Source organism: Lissotriton vulgaris, chromosome 1_1 (assembly GCF_964263255.1).
Source record: "Lissotriton vulgaris chromosome 1_1, aLisVul1.2, whole genome shotgun sequence".
Lineage (NCBI taxonomy): Eukaryota > Metazoa > Chordata > Amphibia > Caudata > Salamandridae > Lissotriton > Lissotriton vulgaris.
In genome coordinates this window covers 1,825,598,205-1,825,610,508 of record NC_141685.1, presented here as the reverse complement: position 1 = coordinate 1,825,610,508, position 12,304 = coordinate 1,825,598,205, and the positions used below count along the sequence as shown (strand labels likewise).

General features: G+C 42.2%; 1 protein-coding gene across 2 annotated transcripts in view; it reads left to right on the top strand.

The window, feature by feature from the left end:
* DRAM1 (DNA damage regulated autophagy modulator 1) overlaps nucleotides 1-11,984 on the top strand; it is a 303,166-nt gene extending 291,182 nt beyond the window's left edge. Inside the window, exon 8 of one of the 2 annotated variants that reach the window (XM_086919254.1) lies at nucleotides 9,037-11,984. In XM_086919254.1, the coding sequence (XP_086775380.1) occupies nucleotides 9,037-9,084 (48 nt within the window). In that variant the 3' untranslated portion in view covers nucleotides 9,085-11,984. The remainder of the gene's footprint in view (nucleotides 1-9,036) is intronic. The other variant, XM_086919262.1, reaches the window with a different exon arrangement.
* Nucleotides 11,985-12,304: the final 320 nt, after the last annotated feature.

Sequence of the window (12,304 nt, the reverse complement as noted above, 5' to 3'; positions counted from 1 at the left end):
TGGGTAAGTCTAACTTTGGAAGTGGACTTCTCGGTCATTTTAAAATAAAATGCATTGGGATTTGACTGATGATTAAAATCAGTAAAGTAGGTGAATCTCTTTAAAAGAGAACTTGGGCTGCCTTCAACAGGAGCGGGGCAATGTTCCCATTGTGTATAGTTAACCATATTCCTCCTGATGTTTGCCTTATGCAGATAGTGATTGCCAAAGTGTTGATAACAAAACAAATCACCATAATTCGCCAAATCTAAATATAAATCCTCAGCATCAAAAGCAGCATAATATTTCAAATCGGAAAACAAAGCCTCTGCGGCTTGAACATCCCAATCATCAGAACGTATATTTTGTTTAATTACATTTCCCATAGAAACCCTTAGGACATTCAGGACATTTATAACCTCTGTGGGACCATGAATTTGAAATCTAACAGCATCCCATACAATCCCATCTAAGACGGACCAAGCAGTAATGTTTACAAAAGCTAGGCCCCTCTTTAATCTGTGTGATGAGGAGTGGGGTGCCAATGTTCCATTAATGTGTCGAATAGATATTCTCTCTTCAACATAGTGTCCGTTTACAAGACGGAAAAAATACACCAGAAATCCAATTGACACGAACAAAAAAATTGAAAAAAGCACCAACCAAATGTAGGTCCAAGGAGGAATCCAAAAATGTTTTTTAAAGCATGTAGCAAAAACAGAAATTTTTGAAGGGGTCTTTGATGTGGTAGATTTAGTGTCAAATGAAAATCTGGACTTTTGCCAAACAAGTTTGCAGATCGGGCATCAATAAGTCTGTGGGGTAAGTATATTCAGTATCATCAAGATGATCATCAGGTGGGGTACTCAATAAAGGACTTGAAACAGCAGGCATCTTGATGGCAACGTCAGGCCTGGTGTTAGGAGCCGGAGCCAAAACAGAATGTCTCAGTATAGACGGACAGGAGACCGCAGGAGTCATACTAAGAAGAATCAGCCACTCTGTGTAATTTGACATTGTCAATGGAGATGTACCTTTTTTCCTTACGACCTGGAAGTGGTGGTAAAATGACTGTTCTTGTGCCCTGCACTCCAAGTACAGGAACTGGAGCTCGATATGAGGGACCAAATTCTTTCTTGATTTCGATCTTCTCTCGAACCAGTTCTCCAACTTTGGGAAGCCAGCCAACTACCAGAATCTGCAATGCAGCTTCTGATGTGGAGGGCAAATGTTCCTTTGCAAGACTGTCTCTCGTCTCTTGTAGATTCTGTAAAACATGACAATGTTCATCGACGTCAAAGGGGGCAGCTGCCGCTGCCTGGTCTAGACCTTCAAGGTCCGGGACGAACATTTTGATACCAAAGAGCATTTCGTATGGGGTCCGCCCACCCAGAGACCTTCTAGGGAGATTATTAAGTGCACGCTGTATGCTATTGAGATGGGCTAACCAGTTCCTGCCAGTACCTATAACCCTGGCTGTCAAATACTGCTTAAAATCTCGGTTCATTCGTCCCACAACACTATTACCCTCAGGTCTGTTTGGAGACGAAAACTTGACTTGGAACCCCAATGAACTCATGGCATCCTTGTACGCCTTAGAGGCGAACGCCGGAGCCTAATCCGAATGGAAGGTGCCACAGGCAAAAATTCCCACAAAGACACGCAAGCCTCTCATGACAGTTCGCGAATCAGCGCTGCGGTGTGGCCAGACCCAAACAAAGCGTGTGCAAGAATCAACTGCAACTAAGATATACTTATACGCAGTATCAGAGGAATAAGGACCGCAGTGATCTAAATAAACACAACCAAGTGGTCTATTAGAAATTTACAACTGTGTTTGGGGCAGACGCGAAGCAGTCGAAGGCTTTATCTGCTGACAAATGTCACATTGAAGGACATAATCACGCATCTGTTTGTACAGTCCCCGCCACCAGAAACGTTGTTGTAACTGAGATACAGTAGCCGAAACCCCTTCATGCGCGGATGCAACTCCCTCGTGGGCAGCTGTAATCAGTGTGGACCTGCGGTCCGCGTTGGGAATCAATCTGTCACCAACGTCCGGTATTTTCACATAAGGAACTTTATCAGAACTTAAGTGATAAGAATACTTTGAAGGAAATCCAGTGGGACATGTATTTCCCTTCTCAGTAGTGGCAATTGCTGCCAAGATGTCATCATCAATCTTACTTTTGGAACGTGTAACTGCTGCAACCAAATATGTCGAAACTGCTGTTTTTACGGCCTCATCGGCCAAACTATTGCCAACAGTGTGAACTCCCACACGTTGATGACCAAGAGTATGAATTACATACACAAGTGGTAGCTGTTCTTTAAGTTCAGCCACTCGAACCCAGATTATTTTATGTTTTATTGTGCTACCCTTGGAATCACAAAAATCATTCTGAGCTAAAAGAACAGGTTTTCATTGTAAGACTGGACACATTAGTAAGAGTCACTGACAATAAGTAGGTACACCAGGATCAGCGTACTCCAATGCAAGCATCAGAGCACGGAGCTCTGCCAATTGGGCTGTACAATCCCCTAATTCTGAGTATGTACGACATTGGACCTGAATTAATCCTTCACCATGGTACCAACCACAATGGCGCAAGCTGAGATGTATGCGTGCTTAGACCCATGCGTAACTTGCGCAGAACCGTCAGTGTAAATGATACAATGGAAATCCTCCAAAGGCTGCATAGTCAGCGGAGCAGGATAAACAAATTCATACTGCAAAAACTCCTGTGACTGTAAGGAGGCGTCAAAAATGAACGTGACATCCGGAGACGTCAATGATGAAGCCCATTTTATCCACTGTGGGTGCAAAGCTTTAGAATTAGGTACACTGGCTTACGTCACTGCCTCTAGTGCAGGATATGGGGTAACAACCAACATGAGTTTTCACTGCGACAGTGCACGTTCCTTCAGAATCGCCATTTGCACTGCTGTCAAAACTTTTCCACAGTGGAAAACCGCATTTAAGCCGAAGTGTACAAGTGTGACTTGTAAGCGATAGGTACTGTGTCACCTTCGTTAAAAGTAAGGTATGTGAAACCCACAGCCCCAGGCATGATTCTTATCACCAGGTTGGTGTGGTTATCACGAGTCAGTAAGAATTTAGATTCCAGAAGATCAGCCTGCAAAGATTGCAAAATGTCTGAATGTTCAGGTAGCCAGCATGATGTGGTAAAAGTAGGTTGTATCAAAGCATACAATGGCTTGATATGCTGGGCATATTCGGGAATATATGTACGCCCGAAATTCGAAAATCCCAGCAAGGACTGTAATTTTCTCAGTGTTGTAGGAGCGCGCAGTTGTGCGCATTTCTCCAAGAAGTGAGGTGCTAATCCTCGACCTTCATTATTGATCTCATAGCCCAGGAACAACACTGTGTACTCTGCAATGCAAGACTTTGCAAAGTTAAATTTGTAACCGAAGTCTGCAAAATTACAAAGTATGCGGTCAACGCGACACAAATGCGCCCAGATTTCGCCGTCTGTGAGATAAATGTCATCCACATACGAACATACATCTGGGTCTACTCTCTCCAAAAGAGAGACAATACGGGCAGCAAACACACCCGGACTATTCTTATAGCCCATGGCCAGACGCTTAAATTGGCATTATTTGCCACCACTTGTAAAACTGGTCCATTGGGAACTCAGACCAGACAAATTGTGGGCAAAAAAAATGTTGGATATGGCAAGTGTGGTTTTAAACCATTTACGCACAAGACCATCCACCAAAGCAGAGCCGTGGGTATTCTGTACTGCACAGGTACGGCAATGCGAGTTTAAATGCCGGTAATCCAATACCAAACGGTACCAACAATCAGGCTTGGTCACAGTAAAAAGTGGGTTATTCATCGGTGACACACAAGTTTCAATCACTCCTTGATATTCCAATTGCTCAAGGATTTCCACAACTGAAGCTTTTGCTTCACGCCGCATGGGATATTGAGGCTGAGGCTGTGGCATAGACCGTAAGGCAATCTCGTGGTGGGGGAGAATGTACCCCAACCACAGTGAGTACAGTACAAAGCCGACGCAAGGGCCTTAGCCCACTCTTCTGCAAAATTCAGCGCATTCTCCTTAGACACTGTGTGCGCTAAACTAGGGAGGATTACCTCCGCCCCTCTCGGAGCTGCGAGAACAAAAGGTGGGGGCCAGTCTGCCTCCGCTAATAAAATGTCATAGATAGTTGTAAGATTTTCCCAAAATACCCTTTTTATGGTACGTTGTCTGTCACCTTCAATTAAAAGGTAAATTTCAAAAAGCCTTATCAGGTGTTGCTACTCTAGTATCAGCTGTTTCAACAACAACAAATTGGTCAGTCGCTGTCACCTTCAGTAGTGGACCCAGGGCTTCTCGTATTATGGAAATCTCCGCCGCGCTGTCCAACAATGTCAGCGCCCATGTCTGATTCTGAAGCTGCATTCTCACTATCTGTGGCAAATCTCGCTGTTAAAGCGCCAACTTTTCTTTTTTTGAAACTGGGGTCTTTTCTGTGAAGAATCGTCCTGCTTGCCTTTTCTGTCTTTCGGGCGGGGCTGGTCGTTACTCTGCCGCCGCCTCCACCACCGGACCAAAAGGCCTATGTGTCCTGTAAAGAACGAGGAGAGCGTTGATCAGGAATCTGAAATCGATCAGATGACTTAATCGTAGAGCGGTCGCACAAATCATAAACGCGCTCAGTAGACATAGGCTCGGGTGACGGGGGACTGGACTCCTGTTTCTGTTGTTGCTTCCCCTGCTTTTTATTTCTGTTCCAATTTTGCTGTGGAGCTTTGGGTTGAACGTCAGTTTCAGACTTGAAACCTTGAAGTTGTTTTTTAGCTTTAGCAGAAAAGGGCTTCACATCTAAACTGGTTTTATAAGCCATAATAATTCTCTGTAACTGTCTGGGTATGTCGGCATCGGGGACATCGTGCAAGGCATTAGCCACTTGAAAGTTCACCGCATCTCCCTTTATATTAGAAAGGACAAGATCAGAAACCACGTCAAATGAGCCTACGAGTTTCATTCCCAATTCAACCACAGCCTCCGGTCCATGTTCATCCTGAAAATGCTTAATGACTGTTGGAAGGACAGCCATTGACGGAGTGCCAAAGCACCTTGTGTACACTGCCGCAAGAATTTTACCCCATGACTCGCAGTCACCGGCTTCTGCTACCAAGTCCTTGGGTAAACTAATTGTAAGAATCCTGTGTTTTTCTACGGGGGTCGAATTAGGAAAGACTGCCTCCAGCTGGTCAAATTTCTTGGCAAGACAAAAAGGCACATCATCCTTATCCTGGGGACGCTTGCCCATAACTGCATTAACCATGACAGGACTAAGCTTCATTCCGCTCGGTCCAGCTGGAAGCGCCGCAACACCAGGGGCCCTGCCCTGGAAATTGAGGGTAATAATTTGAACTAGGGCCTGGATAACACTGATCTCAGAGTTATACAGGGGCCGCAACTCAGCAGCGGGGACTGTCCCCGCACGAGGATACGGGGTGAATCCAGCCAAAGCAGGCCAAGAAGCGCCTGGGATGGACAAAGGACCCAATCCAATCGCCGTTACACTGTGGGGAAGGGTGCCATCAAACCAAACACGGTGCTGCCATGCAGAAATCAGAATCTCTTGTGTCCTATAAGGAACATATTCCAAGGGCACGGCTGTGTGAGTGTAAGTGTGAAACACCTAATTAGCCGCATCCACTGGAGGAAACGTCACCCATGAGTAGAAAATCTCAAACGGGTAAGCAACCTCAGCACTCACCACCAAAATAACTGCCATGCCCTCCAAACCAACGTTATAAGCCTGCAAATGATTGCGGAGCGCAAAGCGACTATGCTGCGGTATGTCAACGTTAGCCATAGCGACACAGAGAATTAGAGGTACAATGTTAAACAAAGTAGCACAACTGGGTAGTAATTCAAAAGGAAACCGTTTTGAAAGATTCAAGCTTGAAAAGACCTATGTAACTATAGATAGGTTTATCCGACACCACTGTTAACCGGAAACAATAGCGAAGGTGCTAAGGACTGATATAAGTACTACTCAAGCATCATGATATAAGATCACCATTGTTAGGGTGCCATGTTGCAGGGATTCTGCTCCTACACAGAACTGTGCACAGAGACTTGGGACCTCAGTGAATTAGGGTGTGCCAAAACTCACCTTAGTACCAAAAATCCCCTGCCAGACTAGCATCAGTGTCACATTGGCTCTTCCAAAATACCAATGATTAGACAACAATGATTAGACAACCCAGAACATGCGACTTGGGTTACCTCAGGCAATGTGGAAAACATGAACACTCTTTCGTTATACTCTCATACCAATCCAAAACAGGGAGTAAAAGAAGACACGTGCAAGTTTTAAATATTTATTTCTAACGCTGTGTTCTCATGCGTAACATCTTAGCTAATACAAGCAGACATATTATTAGAAACAAGATTATCAGCATAGTTACTATTCCGTAAAATACAAAGGGAGAAACATGTTATAATGCTAAATGGAAACAGGTTTAAAATATACCTATATTTCACCCTCCCTTGCTGGTAGGTTCTTTTATATTATGAATTATGAATCCGAAACTGGTCCCAGGATGCTTGTTTCCGGTCCAGGGAAGACATGGCTTGTCAGTTCGGGCTGGACTGCTCCCATGAGGCACAGGGTCAGACTGGTTTGCATATGGCCATGTCTGAACTGGGGTGGCTGAGTGAGCTAAAGAATGGTGATGGATTAAACCCAGATCAGTTGACTGGGGGTGAGTGTTTGATTTGCTCAAACACTCTGTCCATCATCCCCTTTTGTATCGCTAGGTTCTTTTATATCTACAGAAGTCTCTTGGGATTACATAGGCGACCCCATACCTCTGGTATTAGCAGAAATGGATCACATCAAATTCTGCACAAGCTCTCAGCACACAAATGTTCTCCAAGTGTGTGTCACATGCCTACCCAGTGCATTATTAAAACGTGCCAATCTCAGAGGTGGCCACAGCTGCATATTTGTTATGTCTAGAACGTGCGATAATCAGTACCAACAACAACCACTGTGTTGAAATAATCTTGAAGGCCTCGGCACTCACTGTTCAAACTAAGCTTACCAAGCAAGGCTTCTAATTTAGAAAAACATGATATTCTCGTGTGAAGCAAAATACTCTGCCAAACTCTAAACATTTAATAAAGTGTGTGCCGTGTGCAAAAGGCAGCAGAAAGGAAAAATGGCGTTTAAACTTCTAATAAGCTCATGTCAACTTAACACTGTGTAAATGCAAGGCTCAGCCCCACGACACATGGGTGTTGTGTGGGAACACCCTTGTCACGGCCGTAACACGCAAAGTGTTGCGTGAAAAGGGACAGTAGGTTGTGCCACTGGTGTGTCACACAACGTGATGCACCGGCGGCGCAATTGGCTTGTAAATAAGTCCCCCTGTGGTTAATGCCTCAGTATCAGTCCATATAACAATCTTAATGGAATGGAACATCTCTGCGTGTGCCCACTCACAAGCTCCTTGGTCACAAAGAACTGAATGCAAATACTGTGCTGTGGCCTTCTAGGGAGCTAAAACTGAAACAAATCATGAAGACTTTTTGTGCGTGGCCTCCTGTGGCAGCCCTACTACAACAAGCTAGGATCAGTGTCTATAATGTTAGTACCGGTTCCTATTTTCTCATATCCTATCTCATTGTGAATCTTATAGATGTATAGTTTATCATTTATCGTTTACAGCACAATTGCAGTTTCAGTTGCCACAGTTCTTATGTCCAAATGCGTAATGGTTAAATTGCCGTCCAGAATGAGTGGATGGGGAGCTTGCTTTTGTAATCAGAATCAAATGGATCAGTTGTATCAAACACGTTGATCATCGTGGGAAAGTAAGGATATTAGAAGCAAGTTCCCCAGTCAGTGGGAATGGGGTGTAGGTGGTGTTGTAAAATGCAGTTCTAAATGGGTTCTAAACACCTGGAGGGGTGGTTGTATTGTGCTCTAATAAAGTATGACTGTACCATATGTAATTATTGGTGGAACAGAGCCTCATCATTTAAAGTACGTTTTTGAGAGGCTCCACATAAATGTAGAGCATAGGCGGTGGGTTAGAGCCCTCTGGACTCGGTAAGTAAACAGCACTGGAGTGGGAGCATATTTTAGTGATTAAGAAGAGGTGTCATTGTCAGTACCACGTGCAGTAAATAGATTTTTGGAACAAATAGGTAGGGCTCGCCTTCGTCTAGTTTGTTATTGGAGCTCATCTAGAACTTGCAGGAGTATTGGTTTCTGAGGTGTATCATTTCAGATCGAAGACCGGAACTCCCCTAGGAGTAGCCTTTGCTAAAAGAAGGTGGTAAAATGGGTTGGATAATAACACTTTTGCCATCACCATGGCTTTATAATATAAAATAGAAGTTATTTGTTCCCTTATTAGGCTTAAAATACTGAATAAGTAGTCTTGGATATTCATCATTTGGAACAGGAGGTAATATTTCGAATGATTGCAGATCATCAATTAATTAAAGTTACTCTTTTATCAAGCCATGTTTTTGAGTTCATTTAATTCCTCCCCTCTATCCGGATGATTGGTCTTTTTTATGGGTTGAAATATATGGATACCTTTCAAACGCTTTAGATAGGATATGACATAAAGATTGTGTGCTAAATGTTGATTAAAAAATATTGATTCTTTGGGAAGATGTTATATTATGAACTCCACAGAGGTGATATTTTGGGCACAATATTTATGTCAGATGGTACTCTGACAATGTTTTTCTGGTACCATGCATTCCTATCAGATTCTGTCCATGTATGAATGTTAATGTTTGCAATAATAAGGGTAAAATGTAATCTGTGCATGACATGGAATTCGGAATGGTAAATCAGAAAGCATTAGTTAAGATTTACTATAGTTGATGAACATCACCTACCTCATTGATCCACATTCAGCCTAAAAGCATGAAAATGATTTGAAGCATTGTACCAAGTATGAGTAGTAATACTCATAGTTTCTTTCAATGAATGCTTGTGTACTATTCTTGACATTTCACTTCAATGTGTTTTTCTTTACAGGGGGCTAAACTCAGGATAATAACGGAACTCAATGATGGCTACAGATGATAAAAGACATCTTTGACTATAAGTATATTTTGGAGCAGAGAACAGACAGAAGAGACTAAGAAGCACTTTTATCTGGATGACATAATACAAAAATATTACTAATAGTGGCTTATTCCAAGACGTTTTTTAAAGATCACTTTTTACATTGCTTTTTTTTTGGGGGGGGGCATTATTTACATGTTTGACCCTCGGCATCAACATATATACATTTTTATAATACTGATGAAGATTATTTATTTTTGTATGGCTAATAACCAAATCGTGAGCGCTTGTAAATTACAAGATTCCTGTATTTTAATTGCCTCGTTTTAGATTTTGTTATGTTCAGATTATTGGTACTACCGGAGTGGCTCTGTACGTTGAGATCATTGTGCCAGCATACTGCATTATGACTTTAGAAGCAATTTATCAATGTATGCCTGAATGATGTAAACAGTTTGTCATTGCTCTGCTTTGAGAGTGGTGGAAACTTAAACTAGTTTCAAACTAATTAAGTTAAGATGCCATCTGCGGAAACCTCTGCACACTTTATGAAACTAATTCCAATCCCTTTGCCTTGAGTGATTTGTTATTTGTAATGAGAACTGTAAAGTTGGTTAATGTTACTATCGGTTATCGAGCTAAGAAACCCGATGTTAGCATGGGCTGTAGTAATTGAGTTATTAATACGTCTTTGGTCTTTTCTCTTTAATATATCTGCCATAAGTGGTTTTAGTGCACTGCTTCCTTAGGTTTCGTCTTTGAATGATTTGCAGCCATTACAGCATTCCACTAAGGAGAGGTTAAAGGGTGCCAGGAAAGGCCCTAAAGATAAGTGTAAGTGGCAACATTAGATGCGTTTTGCACGTAAGCGGGTCTACTATTAAGTTGGACAAAGCCTGGACGTGTGACAAAGCAAAGATTCAGGATCATTTTCTGCTGCTAAAAATTAAAAAAGGGAAAGTTGCCCTCACAAACGATATGAAATGAAGAAGTTATCAGAGATTGTTGAAGGTAGGCTTTCCAATCATTCGGTCAAATGGTATGATTATTAGCACATTGTTTCTTTTCCTCTCTGCTGGTTGGTCTGGGCTGGATTTGAGATGTGTAAGCCAGTAGAGCAGAGGCAGAACAGGCAAGTAGTGAGGGACTGATGATTAGATGCCTAAGTAAGAGTAGTTGGAAAACAGCTTAAAGAAGGAAGAGACCATAATGACAGGTGTCGATCGGGGTGGGGGGAATGGGGAGGTAGGGTGTTGGGGGTGCAGCGCTTCCATTGTTACGGGTTTATGTTGTCATCTCATGCAAAACCTAATAAAAAGAGTTATAACAAAAATGACATAGCACTCCAATTCAGAAAGGTAGTTATCAAAATAACAAGGCGAGCTTTCTAACCTAAGAAGTGCTGCAAGATTCGTTCTTATCAAGACTGTGCCTGAATAATTCTGCAAAGTCTCAGAAAATGAAGTTTATGGACAAGTCTAAAAGTGAAGTGTATTTTAACAATAGTGGTGGTTGTTTGGATAAAACTTACTTATGTCTTCTACCCCTCCTGAGATATAGGCCATCAACGAAGACTCTCCAGCCATGTCTTCCTCGTATATTCTTTCAATCTGACTCTGGGTGTAAACCATCTCCTTGCAATGAGCGCGAAGCCTCGGCGCCTGTTGTTCCTTGGTCTTCCTCTATTCCTTTTCCCCTGAGGATTCCAGATCAGATCGTGCCTGGTGTTGTTTGATGCAGGTTTGCAGCAGGTGTGACCTATCCAGCCACAGCTGGGAACAGGGAATTGGAAAGTCTGCTGCCATAGGTGGTTGTTGCTGATTGTGTTTGACCTGTGGATTTGGAGGTTGGTCCTCAACCAGGTGTTGATAAAGGTCTGGCCTTTGTTGGTGGTGGTCTCTGTGGTCCTCTGAGTTTCTGCTCCATACAGAAGGACCGGTTTACAGTGGTCTTAACAAGCCTGATCTTGGTTTGCAGTGTTATGTCCTTGGAGCTCCAGATCTTCTTTAGCTTAACCCCTTCGCTGCTGATGACAAGCTCAGCTCGTCATCAGCCACGGGTGGCGTGTGCTGATGACGAGCTGAGCTCGTCATGTAACGCGGAAAATGGAAAACAGCCGCACAGCGCAAAAATCGCCGCAGCAGCGATGCGGTTAATGATGGCAGCCCTTGCTTTGCCTGTTCTTGCCTTCATGTCCGCATTTGTGCCTCCCTTCTTATCTATTATATCTGGTGTTTAAGAAAAACAAATGATGTAATAAAAATTCTAAAGCAAGTAAAGGCCTGTGTAGCTTCAAGGCTCTATAAAAGTGCTCACCTGGGATTCTCTTAAGGGACCCTTTTAGCATAACATAGAAATCTCTTCAGAATAACATGAATCACTCAATAGCAAGTGAGTCTAAGTGAAACACATATAGATTTCTATGAGGAGTGCGATATTTAATTGCAATCTTTTTAATTTTTATGAAATAATTATTATAATCCACTTTATACTTCAAGGCATACTTGACAAAACACACTATGGTTGTCAATGTGTATTAAAGCCCACGTGTTTTTGCAGTGGTCGCAGCACGGCTTTTCAAGCTATTGTTTTTGTATTTGTCTGCTTTTCCTTTTAACTTATCCTTGACCTTTTAAGACACAAAACTGAGGGAAAATCAAATCAAATGTATGTTTATACTATTGAATTCAGGTTAAGACACTGATTGCTAAATAAAGGAAAGATACAGTCAAATACAGTACTCTTCTAGATCTGTAGATTTCGATTTTTGATGTGTGTAAATGTACCTAAAATACGATTTCATCGCACTTTTATGTATAGCGAGTATTCAAGTGTGATCTGTTTACTGGTACTTAACCGGCTACGTCTTTTCCTTTTATTTTGTGAAAATAAAGATATTAGTGTGCAATGATTGCAAATATTTTCCTTTCATGATCATGTTCTCATCTGGAACCACTGTGCCTAAACATACATGATAGATTATTCATTGGTATGCAGGCAAACAACTTTTACAAAGAGAACCAGTAGATGCACTGTGCTACCTGGCGAGCATAACTTAACTTTCATTTATGTGCTGTAAAAAGTACTCATCATATCACTGCAAGAGGTTGAAATACATCCCTAAGACAAAGTTACACTTTATAACCTGTCTTTCTGCTTTTGAATCAAACTATGGAGATACAATAGTTAGTTAAACAAGAAGGGAATCTTCTCAAGAAATCAAAGATGCATCTCCTGA